The sequence below is a fragment of the Dermacentor andersoni genome, chromosome 11 (assembly GCF_023375885.2).
Source record: "Dermacentor andersoni chromosome 11, qqDerAnde1_hic_scaffold, whole genome shotgun sequence".
Classification (NCBI taxonomy): Eukaryota; Metazoa; Arthropoda; class Arachnida; order Ixodida; family Ixodidae; genus Dermacentor; species Dermacentor andersoni.
The window spans coordinates 109,462,068-109,478,311 of record NC_092824.1 but is presented as its reverse complement, the minus strand read 5'-3'; the positions used below and the strand labels follow the sequence as shown (position 1 = coordinate 109,478,311).

Sequence of the window (16,244 nt, the reverse complement as noted above, 5' to 3'; positions counted from 1 at the left end):
ACGGGAGAAGCGCCGCGATGCGAACGCAACCACATCGGGGTTCTTGCGGAAGGCCGGCCGACCCCCGACGATAAACTAAGTCGTGACCACCGCCATGGCAGCGAGGCAGCGGTCATTTCTCACAACGCGCGCGAGCATGTATAAGCACGTCGGCACGCATTGCGCCGGAGTGACGTATCCTGCGACACACAAGCAGGGACCCCGCGCGCGGACCCCAGGGTCGACGCGCTCGAAACAAGAAAAAACGAAGGGGGGTTGACGTCTGGTGTCCTAGATATGGACTGCGCACTTCGAGCGAGAGAGATAGAAGCGCCCGCCGCGCGGTTGCTGCAGAATCACGCGCGCGAACAGAGCGATGTGAAGGGCGCGGACGTGCAACGGGCAACTGCTTTCGAGGGAAAAACGCTCGCGTGGGGCGAAGCGACAGGTGTGCCGCTATATAGCGCCGCTTGTGCAGTGAGCGCGCCTCACCTGCTTCCTCGGCGAGCGCGGTCGCCGTTGCGGCAGCTGGCGGCTGCAAGTGGCCTGCCGCCGCCATCATGGCGGCCGCTTCGTCTCCGCTCTCCTTCGGCTGCGGCTTCGGGTGCTGCCCCTGACGCTCCAGCGAGTGCAGCTCCTCTTGATCGCGGTGGTTGTGGTCGACCACGTGGGGCTCGTCTTCGCTCTCGATGCGGTCCAGCACGGGGTGCTGGTCCACGGAAGGGGCCCTCGTCGACCAGATGGCCGAGGCGCGCTCCTCTTCTTCGGGGTCGAAGAGGGGCCTCCGGTCGCCGAGAGGCCTGCGAAGGGCGTCAATAGACGTGAAATGGCGCAGTTAGCAAACGCACGCGCTAATATTACTGGTCAGATTATGAGGAATGACCTGTGATGGTTCTGTGCGTAAATCAGGCATGTTTGGACCTGAGTAGCGCTCGCGCGGACGGAAGATGCAAAATAAAGTTTCTTTTTTATTATTCTTTAAAGACTGCCAGATTTACGCACACTTATGCGGGTTAGGGCGGATAATCAGTGGTATATTATGGTTACAGAACGGGCGCCAAGATAATGGAAGCGCAGTAGAGGACGGCAGAGAATTAGGGGCTGCGATGAAATTAGGAAATTTGCGAACGTGATGGGGTCAGCTGGCGCAGAATAGGGGTGCTGGAGATAACTAGGAGATGCCTTGGTCTTGCAACGGACCTAAATGATGATGATTATGACGATGATGATGATGGTGGTGGTGGTGATGATGATGGTGATGATGATGATGATGCGGGATACATAAACGCAGCCTCAGTTCAAAGCGAAACGCTATACCCCGCAAGTATTGCCGAATGCTATCTTAAGTTGATGCTATAGTCTTCACAGACACCACCCAATTATGCAGAAGTTAATATAACAACCTTTAGAGATTCAGCAGGCTCTCGGCCAGCTGCCGCTGTGCCAATTCCAATTCATTCTCTCATGGTTCACTACGTGATTGTTCTTTATTCCATAGCTTCACAATTTAACCACATGATCGCTGGGGCCTTTCACCCGATTGTACATATAATGGCTACTAGGTTCCTGCAACGTGCAGTCGCGATAAGCCTTCTGACCTTCCTCCAGCGGTAGTTGAACATTGCATGCACGCAGTCGATACGTGACAGACTCTTGAAGAACAAAGCGGCACACCGCGGGTGAGCGCCGGATCGCTACGTTTGAAACAGCATGTTCATAATTCCGCTCCAACCATTGGAGGCGACCCATATTACGACTCCGCTCAACCACACTTACATGAAAGCCAGTGCACTGACTCTATCAGTCGGTAGACTTGTACATCACGTGAGCAGCTGGCTATGAGTAAGCAGACGAGTGGGATCACTCAGCTTCACACGCACGTCTCGGTGAAAGGACTGACTTCACAGGTTGGTTGTAGACTTGCGTCCTCTGACAGAGAGTGCGAGCGGGTAGATTCATGCTTGCAGTCGCTGCACTCCGTCGATATGACTCAAACTGGGAATGAGTGCAAGTGCAGATTTTTTTTTTTCGAATGTGGCCAAGTGTCAAAATGTACAGCCGCCTTTATACTTTAGCCGAACAATGTAGACACATCTATAACGACTTAAGTTTAACAAACACAGGCTAAAAAGAGCGAACTTAGGACGGAACACATACTAGCCCAGCACATTCAAAGCATCGCAAACGGAGAGCTCCAGCAATTTCCGTAAGGAAAGCCAAGAGGCATTTTAGGAGTACTCCGAGTAATTATGACAGTCACTGTATGTGAAATTATCGATAGGCTACCAGACCTCGTGCAGCTCTGAGTTAGTGAGATCTCAAGTGGATAGCAGACTGTGTCAGACTAAGTGAGTCCAACGCTGTCCGAGTACGTGGGTGGTATAGTATAGGAGTGAATTCGAACTTTGGCAAAGAATGATCCAAGAGAACAGCAACGCTTGTAAAGTTCTATGTCGACCCTATAAGGAATGTAAGAAGTGCTATTTCACACCCTTGAACAGGGTGTATGTCTAGCGAATATACAAAAAGTTAAGTAATACTATGCTTTTTACTTCTACACAAGGGGAGACGTAACTACCTCTGTCCAAACTACTTCGCCATTACTGCTCCTGCAGGTGCTCTCCGACGACCGAGAAAGGACCTTCCTAATTCCCACACTAAAAACATTCCTTCGGACGGGTTGAACTTTGCGCAGCATTGTTCAGCCAAACCATGAAAATGCATTTTCCAGGAAATGCCATTTAGTCGAGCAAATGTCGCGGTGACCCTATAGATGCGAGAGTTCCAATCTTACGCTTTCCGAACTCCGCCGCAAGCGTACCAATCTAGCGCTATCAACGTGAACGTGATACACAACTTAGACACAGAAGGACGGTTAAAACGCCACGCCTCTCGCGGAGCGTAACCTTTTAGAAAGCATGTTCCCGCGTCTTGATATCCACTCGGCACAAGAATGCTTTGAAGCACGCACATACGCCTATATGTCACCCTTAAGCGTTCTAAAAATACTCAGGGCAGTCGTATACGTTTAACAAATGCAAGCTGTCTCTTCGGAATGTGCGAGGCAACAGGCGGCTATTCGACAATTATGGTAGGAAACCTCCAATAGAAACTGAAAGCGATAATTCTATGGCTGAGAAACCACTGGGTGCTCCAATCAAGCAGATGGTCATGGCTGCCGCGCTATCGATGACAGTGCAATAAAACGCTGAGCACGATTTCTGCATTTAGGAAATGATACGATAAACGTTGTTTTTGAGCGTCAAAAACAGGCGATGTGAATATCGCACGTATTTCAGCACTATCAGAGCTTACATAGACGAAATCTACACACTCGTTCAGGGCATTCAAAACTGCCAGCACGAAGAATGCGCGGCCTGCATACATGCGTTCACTAGGTGAGACGAATGCTCATTTAATTCTGAAAAGCCACAACACAACGACCGAGGTACTAAATATGAGTCGAAGCACAGACTAGCAGACATTCGATTCACGCTGCCAATTAGATTATGGAGTTGGATGGAAATTACCTCGTTTCTTGAAGCAATGCTGTTTTTCTTCTTCTTCAGCAAGTATAGCTACAAAAGCAATAAACGGCACAAACTGGAGCTCGTTTGAGCTTAACAGAAAATGCCCACAGAACTGAAAATACGCAAACCGACTGCCTTGGTTTAACGCAAGAATGCAAATTGCTTAAATCATTAGCGTTCACTTGCCTTGCGCTACAGCCTAAATAACCCAAGAGAAAGCTGTGAGTGTAAAACGATGATAGCGTGGGAAGCGCATCAATACGCTTTACTAAACGCGCCCCATTATACTTCTCACACCTCTTAAAGCTTGGCGTTCCAATTGGGTCGTTACTGGTTTGCTATCTTGATGAATGAGCCAGTAACAAGAACGTGGTTTTGTTACGCTTTCGCGATATCTTTGGCGCACACAGCAGCGACAAAAAATAAGCGACTCTCTAGATTATTCAATACCCCACCTGTTTCGCAGGGGCCTGAATAAGAGAGTCTACTTGGAACAACACGGAGGCTGCGGTAGTCGAGCATGGTCTGGCATTTCAACTTTTGAAGATGGAATACTAGCTTCAACGTGAACCTACTGGAAGTACATAAAGAGGAATTTTCGTGAGCACCGTAAGCCATACATAAGATGCACCATTGCACTCGTGTCCGAACGATTCAAAGGGTTCACGGGTAAATGGAGAATCAAAATGATCACTAGTGGCTGACCAAGTGAAGCATGAGACTAAAGCCGATGTTTCGACAGGGAGTTTACTTGCGTGGACGAGGAGTGAGTGTCATGAGTATTAACTATCCTCCCTAGTTTTAAGTTGCATATCGGCAGCAGCGGCCTTTTTTAACGTTGCATGTGCTTCGCTTCAATAGAACGTCAACAGTTCAAACAAAAATTCATATTGCGATGTAGACTGACTGGTATCACCTGACCTAATCTGGCACCATAGGACAGTGTCGACAATAGATACTTCCCTAATATTGGCCGGTTTAGTTGTGATTTCAGGCGAACATACACGTGATTTCATTTAGCTCCCTCAAACAATTCTTCAAGCATTTCATAGCCTCTTGGAAGGCTTACTGAACTACCATCACTCATCAAAAAGAATCAATAGAACGTTGTAACGGTGTTGTCTTTCGATACGTTCCGTCAAACCTTAATTCAGCTGTCGGGACTAATAAAAAATGCGGAGGTTTAGTTGCTCAAGCATTAAACTAATTCAGAATTAACTGCTGATTCACGACACGGTAATGCACAACCCTGTCACGTTTTTGTGCTGCTGTACCGATAACAATGTCGTTTTATTAAGCTCGCAAGAATGAGGCACGGAAAGCGCTCCCCGTGACATACGTATTCAGAGCGGCAAGGGAGGATGTATTTGACAAAAGTCACCAAGTTGTCATCATACGTTTTTCAAACACGATAGTAAGGCTTCAGAAAAGTCGATCACCTATCATGACCCGATACAATTAGATTCTAGAACAGAAAAAGAAAATGTTTACGATGAGATAAACTGGGAGGCAAAATTCGTATTAACAAACACAAGTTAGCAAGTTCTCAAAAGGAAAACGTTAGTACTTGAAGAAACCAATTAGCTTCAAGATATCATCCAAAAATAGAAGAATAAGAGAGTTGTCAATGCCTGCTTAATTAAGCGTTAAAATAATAGCCATACACGCACAAACACCAGGTGCGCTAAAATCAAGGGCTCTTTCTACAAAATGATCTTGTGCACTTCGGCGCAAACTACAGGTGTAGTTTTCTGGTTTAATGCTTCAGGCGCATAAAAATCTCACATACAGATGATATGAACGCCGGTGTCTGCCAAATCGAAGCCATAATGTCCATCAGAGTGTAATGTTTCGTGATTACGAAGCAGGCTTTCTAAATGACAAATCTTATTCTAAAACGAAGGAAGTCGGGGGCGAATCAACGTAAGCTGTCAATATTGCGTTATTTTCTAATTTGTTATTCATTATTAAAATTTTGAGTCGGTCTACTCTAAGACCAAGAAATGTCCGCCTTTCCTTCACTCTCGCAGTAAACAACAAAAAAAAAAAGTGGCAACAAACGTATCTCCCGCAAAACATGGATATATTGCGACAATACACGTGAAAGAAATCTCAGCGCGTTCGTCGCAGCAGGTGTCGGACTAGCACCGCCTTTCACCCGCCCACGTTTATTTCTTCTTCCTCTTTTCCTAATCGTGACATATTTCTTTGCCAGCACGACATACGCAGACGCTATATCTCCTCCTGCTCCCTCTTTTGTCGATGTAACAACAAAAAAGCGTCACCTACTCTTCTCCAGCGACAATCGAATTTCTTTTGCCTCCGGCCCAACCGTTTGCTGTCGCCGTCGATTCCCGGGCCGCCGCCGAGTTTTCGGCGCCGACCGGAAGCACTTTGTAGCACATCACCGGATCAACTTCCGACGGCCCGCGTTCGTCATTCACGATCAACTTGCCCCGCCTGCCGACGCCGAACATAGCCTTGAGTCGCTTCATGAAAACAGCCTCCATTCAGTCGTGGCTCCAACACATCCAGAGTGGTTCACCGCGTACGGTTCAGCTACAGCTGGGAGAGAAGACACTTCCAGGACGACCAGTCTCGGGCCGTCAACTCTGTCAACACCACTTCTTCTTTCCCGCCGTCCAAAATAATGGGGCTCCAGCCAATGTCCGCAATGAAGAAGGCAATGACCGACTCAATGATCTCTCTTTGAATGGCCACCCAAGGTCAAGCGACGTTGAGAACCCTCCGCCACTTCAAACACAACATCTGCGGTCGAGTCGAGTCATTACCACGACGACGGCCAAGGCGATGATTATACACACACACAGCAAAGAACAAGGTGACGATTCTCGGAACACTCCAGCCAGTCCAGGACTCCTGCCACCGCAAGTCGTCTTCGGGTCCAGCTAAGCGGCGACTGGTCTTGAACGCTCAAGACCCTTTCAGGGTTCGACAAGGACGCAAGCTCGCCACGACGAAGGTCGATGGTGGGCGTTCAGAAGAACCACGCCAGCGGCGGCGGCAGCAACGCGGAGCATTAAACACAGGGCTGCAAGCTGCTTCCCCTCCCTTGCCTTTCCTGTACAGATAGCCTGGCAGCGTACGCACATACACACTACCCCGCTATCGCATTCTGTTTTTCTCTTCCCGCCAACCCGGGGCTTGCTTCATTCGCCGTGTCTCTCTGTCTCCTTCTCTCTCTCTCTCTCTCTCTCTCTCTCTCTCTCTCTCTCTCTTGCCCCAACTCACCCAAGGCGGCAGCGGATGGCGAGAGAAACCTGCAGCTGTTGGCCGTGCTGCTTCTGCTTGGGAGAACCGAAGGACTCGAGCGAGAAGGAGCTCCCATCGTAGAGCACCGCGTGCAGCCATCGTTTCATAGAACTCCCCAACACCTTGAGCAGCCGCGGCTCGCTCGAGGCCGTGGCTCGGTATGGGAAGGAGTACGAAGGCGAAGAAGGGAGGAAAGAGAGAGAGAGAGAGAGTAGGTAGAGTTATGTCCTCGCAATAATTTCACAGGGCGCCCACTGTAACGACGTGGAAAAGGTGCGCGCGCTTTGGCGGCGCCGAGCATGCGTGGAAGCTCGGCCTTTCTCTCTTCACTCCCGCTTTCTTTTTGGGCCTGCCATCAGGCAGCCCTGCGCCGCAACCACCCTCCCCTACTACTACTCTTCCCGTCACATTCTCTTCCACCAGCGCGGTGCGCTTCGCTTCTGCCGCGATGCCGTTCCCGAACACCTCGCTCAGAGAACTGCCAGCACGTCTTGTGTCTGTGTGTCACGAGGACAAGCCTACTTGCAGGCACGAAGAAAGGAGGTGCCGCCGGCTACAAAGGGGTGGCGGGTCGGAGGCACACGACGTTTCGTTGTTTTCCAGTCAGAGCCGCGCACCGTCGGCCATTTGCGCACAAAGAAGCGAGCTGTGCTTCCGCAGCGAGTGCCTAATTACGTGGCTCGCTGAGAGATGAGTGACGTAGATGATGGGCTTCGCACGCTGCGTCAACTCCAAGTGGAAGAGCTGCAGGTTCCGTTCCCCTGACTCGTGACTGGCCACAACGGATTGGTTTTGCGTTGTCAGGACGGCGGTGTAATAGCCTTCTCTGCCGAAGCATCCGACGTTCCCGTGTTACTGCCATCTCAGTGCTGACAAAATCGGGCGTTGGCAACTCAGTTTTTTTACGGCGCACGCCACCCATGAACAGCTTTTTGCAGCAGGGTTCTAAAAAAGGTTTAAACTAATTACGACATTACACTGGACGACATACCCCACAGCGAAGCAACCAAAGACAAACGCGAGGTTATAAATCTGGTACCCGACTACACGGAGCATGGGATATGCGTTTTGCAGTGAGCACTTCAGTGCGCGTACCACAGTGCTGCTAGGTCACCTCTGGGGGAAGCGCTTGGGTTTGAGGAAAGCTTATTCTTAACTTGCGCAAAGAGGCACTCGCGACTGAGAAATCTTATGCAGTTCGATTGCGATTGGAAGTGCCCCGCGTATGACACCCATATAAAATTTGATCACTTGACTGTTACGGCAGCTTTGTGCATCAGATTTCTAGCTGCCTCGAGCTACAAGAATCTCGTCACTAGCTTATTCTTAAGTACAAACCACATGCAAGCGATCTTGCACGTGACCGCGACAAGCGACGCAATGGAGGTGGCTGTTGCCTTCGCTCGTCGTCAAACGCCCCACGCGAGCGACCACATTGAGCGACGTCTCCCCGGTGTTGCTGGTATGAGGACAGCAAATAGGCGCCGAAACTGGCGTTACGCGTGCGTTATCAATTTAAGTTGGCATATCTTACTGTAAAGAGCAGCATAAGATATTTCTGGAGGTCTTCCAGTAGGTTCTTATCCTTGCACGTATCAAATTTTAATCGTTCACACGTACTGCGCGACAATCGGCAGTACTTGAAGGATGTACATCTAGTCCCGGCTTCGCGCTATTGTCGATTCGCTAACAGCACTTCCGGGCGACGAGCGACGAATTCTAGATTTCCAGAACCGAGCGATCGAGCGACAAGAACGAGGGATCTGTTCGCGCGACGGCCCGTTTCGTCGCTCAAAGGCGTGGTTCGTCGCCATCGCGCCCAAAATTGTTGTCATTAGGGTTTGGGCTTTATGGTGCTTGTGCTTTGCTGGCCAAAGTGCTGGCCAAGCCTCAACTCAGGCGACCAGCGTTTGCTGATAGCGTACTGTACATCGTCTTTGTGGGACACGGAACCGGCAGGGACTGCCGGTGTCTCAGCACGCTTCCAAGGTCACACGAAACCCGCGCCGGAAGTTCACATGCCGGCTACGTGTTGACGATGTACAGACTGCCACAACCGCCGCGTACGCTCAAGGTTGCGCTCAAAATCAAGCACTGTCTCGGTAGGAGCAATTCCGCTATGGTTGTAAGGGCCGATGAGGCTTCATAAGAGGCGGATCAAGTACGATTAGGTGGATAAGGACCGATAATGGTTGACAAGGGCCGGATCGTTTTCGATAAGGTTAGTAAGAATAGATGAGGGCTGATAAGGGTCGAGTCAATTCCGATAAGGTTGATAACGACCGATAAGGGTTAATAAGTGTTTAATCGAGCCCGATAATGTTAATAACGACCGATAAGGGTTGATAAGGGTCGGATCGAATGCGATAATATTGATAACGGCCGATAAGGGTTCAGAAGGGTATGATCATGTCCGATAAGATTGATAAGGACAGATAAGGGTTGATAAGGGTCACATTGATTCTGATAAGGTTGATAACGACCGATCAGGGTTAATAAAGATCGGATCGAGTTCGATAAGGTTGATAACGACCTATAACTGTTTATAATTGTCGATAAGGGTTGGAACGAGTGCGATCAGGTTGATAACGACAGATAAGCGTTGATAAAGATTTTTATTGGTCGGATCAAGAGCAAAGACAGGTTACAAGCATACATTTGTCTTCTCCGTCAATCGCCGCAAACGTAGGTCGCATACAAGATGAGCAAGTGCCACAATGCTTACGTCTACTTGGACAACTGCAGTAGAGTTTCTGCGTATTTCTTTTTTCTCCTGTCGCACCTTGTGTCCCACCGAGATGCGACACCGCTAAAGATGCTCCTCAACGCGCCGGCGTACTGAAACGTCTTCAGCGCAACCCGGAACCTAGATATCGCGATTGTGAAGAAGATCGGCATGCTGAAAAGCCCCGTTGCCATCGCATGGCTCGTACCCAGTTAGCTCTCCGGCTGCGCCCTACCTGCTGGTGCTGCGTTTGTCACTGCTGCTCTACGACACGAATAAACCACCTTTACAATTGATGGAGGTGCGGGGTACAACAGGAATTCTGGAACTTCGCAATCGGGCACTGCAGCCCGTCTTTATTATGCCGGAAGAAGGACCACCACAACCACAGCCCGCTGCCCCGATGACTACCGTGGTCTGTCCCCGACCGTTGCGTCAACGCGACCCACCTATCTTCAGCGGTACCGAAGACCATGACGTAGAAGACTGGCTCGCTCACTACGACCAGGTGGCCATCCACAACCACTGTTACAACACCAAAAAACAGAATTACGTGTCGTTTTATTTGAGCGGTGACGCCAGCGTGTGGCACCGCAACCACGAACGTGATCTCAAGACGAGCATGGCCTTCAGAAGTAACGTGACAGAGGTATTCGGGCGCCCCGCCGTTCGCAAGCTTCGCGCCGAGCAACGTTAGCGTGGTCGTGCGCAACAGTGCGGGGAGACGTTTACCAGTTATATAGAAGATGTTGTCGACCTCTGTAACCGCGTCAACGTCACAATGGCTGATGCCCATAAGATCCGCCATATCTTAACACTTCGGCTTTTGGCGAAACTGGAACTTTTTTTAACAGTGAGAGGGTGAAGCATTTCCTGCTTGTCTCACAGATTTATTAAGCGTTTATTGAAGGAAACTTGCAACACTATACATTCGTTGCTTACGTCTGTGTATTTTACTCTTCTTTCTTAGTAAATTGTTTACACATCCCTCATAGCCAACTGTGCGTCTTCAGGAGATTACACCACACTCTTCCCCAGAGCATGGTAGCAAACTAGACGATTCTCTTCCAGTTAACTTCCCTACCCCTCGCATCTCCCTCACATCTCTCTTTCTCTCTCTCAGGAGTAACAAATAACGAAATGTCACTTTGTTTTTTCTAATTTTCTTTTCTCTAGAGCTCGTCGAGCTTTGTTCTTAGAATAGTGCCACAACCCCTTTGAACGACCCACTTATATGATGCCGTAATGAAAACAAACGCAGCGTACTAGCTGGTCAATGTATGTTCGCCCAAACTGAGATTTTTGTATACAGCGCCACACAGGCACTGCGATACTTACTGATCGCATAGCCTCGCCAACAATTTGGCGAAGATGAACTCTTACCGCGATCATTGTGAAAGTGTGCGTACTGTTTCTTTTTTTTTCCCAACATCACGATTTTTCTACAATTCCCTCTGACACGGTGATCTGCAAAAGCGTCTGCGACACTTCCAAATGGCAAATTTTGTCATTCCAGCGTTCTCTTCAGCGTCACTTACAGAGGTGGCAAACATCTTGCCGATTGACCTGTAAACACGCCATTCGCTCAGTACTCGTGCCAACTGTAGACGTAACGACAACTCAATGACGTAAGCGAATGCGTGAAAAAGCAGCTATTTAACATCTACGTACCTTCGCTTTCTCATGGGTGGCATGAAGGCAGCGTCGCCAAAGTAGTCAGAAAGTACCGACTCTTGTCTCACCAACTGCAATTGTGTGATGGAGGAATATAATATTGAAAGAAAATAAAAGAGAGCCAGTCAAGACGTGTTTTTCTTATTATCAAAGTTTCATGCAAAGCTAACGAAAACACACAGCTGCCGCACTGAGTTATGTTCAGTGGTTATCTATCAATCTCTTGATTTATCTGCATATCTCTCTACCTGTTTATGCATCAGCTACCATCGATATTCTCTATGTACCTATCTGGAAAGCAAGGAGTATTCATGTATAGAACAAAGAATCGATAGATACATAAAGCTGGTTATCCATTTAGATATCTCACTGTCCTACCATTTCTCTGTTTACGGCAGCGTTTTTGTTCACCCAGTTATCTTTTTTTCTATCCGTCCATTCGTACATACATACATACATACATACATACATACATACATACATACATACATACATACATACATACATACATACATACATACATACATACATACATACATACATACATGCATGCATACATACATACATACATACATACATACATACATACATACATACATACATACATACATACATACATACATACATACATACATACATACATACATACATACATACATACATACATACATACATACATACATACATACATACATACATACATCTATTCGTCCGCCTGTATGTACACGTTTACATTTCTAGGCATCAGGTGTGTTTTCTTGTCTATCCACGTAGACGTTCCCGTCTATCCAATCTATCTGCCTACCCATCTGTCCTATCTACCTATTATGATCGAACTCAGTCATACGTCAGGAGTGTGCGTCTTCTCGGCTTCGGCTTTCTCCAAGACGCTCCGCAAGATGTCATTGGTGTCTTGCAACTTTCTGTTGGCTTCTCTGCAAAACACACAAGGCGAAAGGCGAAAAAATTCTCTAAGGGCGAAGTTCATAGCCAAGAGGAAGGATACAAAAGAAATCGTTCATCTTTATTCCGGTTTCTATTGTAAGATTAACCTTCTTATGCACTTGATTGCGGAAGACAATCTCTTGAACGAAGAGTCAGGCCATTAAAATATACGTATTTCAAAACAGCATCTGACAATGGTAGAGCATCAAAAAACGCAAATGTGAGAAAAACGCATAGAACTTTCATCCGTGTTTATAAGCGGCCGAAAGCGCCCGCCACTATGACAGCTTGTCTTATTTGCTTTGCACAAGACAAATAAAACCTTATTTTAAAAAATTATGATAAAAAGAATGGCCACCAAGCTCTGAAAAGTGTACCAGCGCCTAAGATAATACCCGACTTAAAATCTTGCCTGTCGACTCTCGCGAATCTGATTCTACACTGACTTTCTGCAGGGATTGAAAACGTGCTACCACTATACAGAGCGCTTCACAATGCTCACTAAAACGTTTAGGTTCCTGCTCAAAAGGCGAGCTGTGCAATAACGGGTGCTGCTATGGTACAACGAAGCCATATATTTTGATCAATATTCTTTAATGCAATCATTTTATTATATTTTGAAACCGCGAGAGAAGAGCAGGTTAGCTTACTTTGCTTCAATCTGTTATGTTCTATATGTGCATGCTTTTTGCGCCGGCTCATCTCGCCATTCTTGGTTCATGCGAAGCAGCACGAATTTTGTTCTCCCGTTGCTTTTGTTGTTGTTGTTGTTGTTGTTGTTGTTGTTGTTGTTGTTGTTGTTGTTGTTGTTCAGAGTTCGAGTTCACGTGTTCTCTCTTCCTTCTTTTTCTTTTTTTTTTCATGGCATCTATCTGTTTACAAGGCTCGAAGGCACATAGGTAAGCTTTAGAACGGGACTCGAATGTATCGATCACTCTCGGCTAAGTGAGAGTCGGTCAGGCAGAATCGAAGACAACAGTGCTTGGTAATGACAGTTAGCGACGCCTTATCCATGATGAATCCGACTCGTGTTCACTCAAAGACAAACTAACGAGATAGTGCGATGCAGCTACAAGACAAACTACTTAGCACTGAGTGAGAACGGCAAAATGACACTTACTGAAGATGCTGAAGCTGCTTGCTGGCGAGTCCCTGCTCCTGCAATACACCCATGATGCGCTCCCGTTCGCTGTACAAGACCAGAAAAAGAAAGACGCGGTTTCGCGCAAGATGCGAAACATTGACAGCGATATCGAAGTATTAGTCTATTACACTGTGGACAATATAAAGGGCAGAAGACAATCGCTAGCCATTATGTAACGCGTCCAAAGACACGCATGAACACATTTCAGTCAAGGATAGCGGGCACACAGCGCAGGCAAAATTAGGAGCACCGGCAGCAGGTAGAGTACGTGCTGGTATTGGCACTGCCTGCCAGCATGCAGTGTTAGGCACTGCAAACAGTGCCAACACGGCCTTGACCATCCGAACTGTGCCTCGCCTCCAAAAGTCGTCAAATTACACTTCGTTCCAACACTAGGCCCGCGGGAAGAAAGCGCGCATCGAGCCATCAGTCTTCTGCGCTCCCTCGCGGATGCTCACCCTGGCACAATTGGAGGAATGAAAGAAGCGTTCGTTGTTTGTTTTTTAAGACAAAAATATAAATAACTGTGCTCAAGTAAACTCACGTAAAGCGAACGTGCTTCAGAAGAACCAATAACACACTAACGGCTGTTAAAGCTCAGGCAGACAAAGAAAGGGGTTCAAAAAAGCAATGCTTTGTGCGCATATAACGGAGAAGGGAGACATTGCACGAAACCCGTGGCGGAGAGAAATTGATCGATACATTTTAAGGCATAAGCATATTCAGAATGAGACACGCGCAGGCTCAAGACACTATTCTCCTGCTTTTGTCAAACTTGCGGATTCGAGGAGGACATTGATCACCTATTGTGTGCCACTGTCCTCATTTTGAAGCACAAAGACGATCTATGTCCAACACATTCATGAAACTAGATGATCGTCCTCTGAGTGAACAGACAGTACTAGAACACCGTCCCCACCGATCATCTGCTCAGAAGGCAGTGAAGACACTTGTGTGCTTTCTGAGAACGCCTGATTTGTACGAGTGGCCGGGCTCTAGTACTGTCCGCGCACGTCTTTATGAAACCCTTTTCTCTCTCCCTTGTCTCTGTTCCTCTTGTTCCTTCCTCCAGCTCAGGGTAGCCACCCGAACTCTTGACTGATTAACATCCCTGCCTTCCTTATATCCCTCTCTCTCTCCCCCTCACTCCCTCACTCTCCCCCTCAGTCCCTCTCTCTCTCACTCTTCTCCATAGCCGCAGGCTCCTTTGTACAGCGGGTTCTTGGACCCCTTCTCCCTCGCCAAGGATAGCTCGTGCGAAAGACTGTAGACGAATAGGTCTCAGTGAGTCGGCGCTGTTAACCAATGCCGTCGTTGAGTGCCCAGCACGAGACGATGGACGTTAAAACACGGAGCGAGAACAGCTAGCGCATTTACTGATCCCTTATTTCAGCCCACTTCCTCCGTTATAATGCACCCAAACAAAGGTCGATTTCGCTTCGCACTGCAAACACCGGTTGACTTGCCGTGAAGCCATCAACGTCATCCCGACAAACTGACGACGCTCACTCACTCGTACAGGGCTTTGCACTTGTCTTCGTACTGAGATCGTATCTGGGCCAGCTCGCTGCGGGTCAGCGCCACGTTGTTTTGCGTGTCCATGAGGCTTAGCCGCAACTGCCGGTTCTCCTGCAGCGCCTCGTCCAGCTTCGAGTGCACCGAAGTCAGCTTGCGGTCGTGCGTCTCGTTCGCCCGCAGCCACTGCTCGACCTGCGGTCCACGAGAACAAGCGATGACCTCAGGTACGCGCTTTCGGCGATTGTCGCGCGTTTTGTGACGCTCGTCACGTTCGCATGACGTGTGACAGCGGAAGAACGGTGACTCTGATAACAGAGGCGGAAAAAAACCAGGAAAGAAAGAAAAAGCGCGACAGGTCGAAAGAAGGACGCGTCTCTCCTAATCCGTTCTTCCGCGTTTGAAACAACACTGATTAAACGGGAGAATATGATTGCGATGATCCTGATTGCGGCAGGGATACTCATGTAGTGGTGATCTGCAGTGGGCGAACAAGTGAAACCTTATGCTCCAACCTGAGCTTGACCCTCGTTTGTCTATACTGCTGGTCACTTCAAGAGTCCGTCTACATCTGATCTCTGCGCCTTGTCTAGATTTCATGGTGTGGTGAAGGTGATGGGTGATGATAACGACAGTGGTGGTAGCGAACTACATGAAGGATTGTGGCTGTGATTTGAAATGAAACTGACAATCAAGGTTGTTGTTATTGTTGCTGTTGTAATGGTTGTGCTCACGTGGATAATGTTGCTGGTGATGACGATCGTGACGCTTGTTTCGTCAGATGTCATGAAAATGACAAATGACAAATCAGGCACAACCTGAAGTAATACATCTGCTTGCACTAAAAAATAATAATGTACATAATGTACAGGATATACATAAAGTAGGTCCAGCTTTGTCTAATCGGTGCCCTCGTTTGCTCTATGCAAACATGCATATTTTGCTGCACAGCTGGTGTCCCTCCCTCACGTACTTAGTGCTTACTCTCTCCCTTTCCTCCTCTTTCTATTCCCCTTTCCCCCACCCCAAGTGAAGGGTAGCAAACCGGATGCTGTCCTGGTTGACTTCCCTGCCTTTCCTACCCTTGTTTTCTCTCTCTCTCTCTGCCAAAACGCTTCACACATTTCGTCGCCACTCGCACAATATTCTCGTTTCGTTGGGTATATTTAGGAATATGTTAGTGCTCGTAGGATTCTTGATGATAACAGACATTAAACTTTATCGCGTGTTATCGAAAGCTGTGTGAGAAATAAGGAAGAACCCGTTAGCGTTATGAAGCACAGACGGTCCACGCTGATAGCGTTTACACTCGCTACCCGTCCGAACGCTCCACATTCTAGGTTATCCTCCTCCACTAAAACGACGCCTGTGACTCAACCTTTCTCTAACAATGTTCCAGCAGTATTTGCAAGAACACGCGGAGGAAAAAAAAAGAGAGCCTGTGCGAAGTTAAAAGCAC

General features: G+C 48.0%; 1 protein-coding gene across 6 annotated transcripts in view; it reads right to left on the bottom strand.

The window, feature by feature from the left end:
• LOC126539451 (uncharacterized) overlaps positions 1–16,244 on the bottom strand; it is a 104,424-nt gene that overhangs the window by 20,358 nt on the left and 67,822 nt on the right. For all 6 annotated transcript variants that reach the window (XM_055075395.1, XM_050186289.3, XM_055075397.2 and 3 more), the window contains 5 exons: positions 14,784–14,980; positions 13,247–13,315; positions 12,029–12,116; positions 11,179–11,252; positions 472–779 (listed from right to left, as the gene is read on the bottom strand). In XM_055075395.1, the coding sequence (XP_054931370.1) occupies positions 472–779; positions 11,179–11,252; positions 12,029–12,116; positions 13,247–13,315; positions 14,784–14,980 (736 nt within the window). The remainder of the gene's footprint in view (positions 1–471; positions 780–11,178; positions 11,253–12,028; positions 12,117–13,246; positions 13,316–14,783; positions 14,981–16,244) is intronic.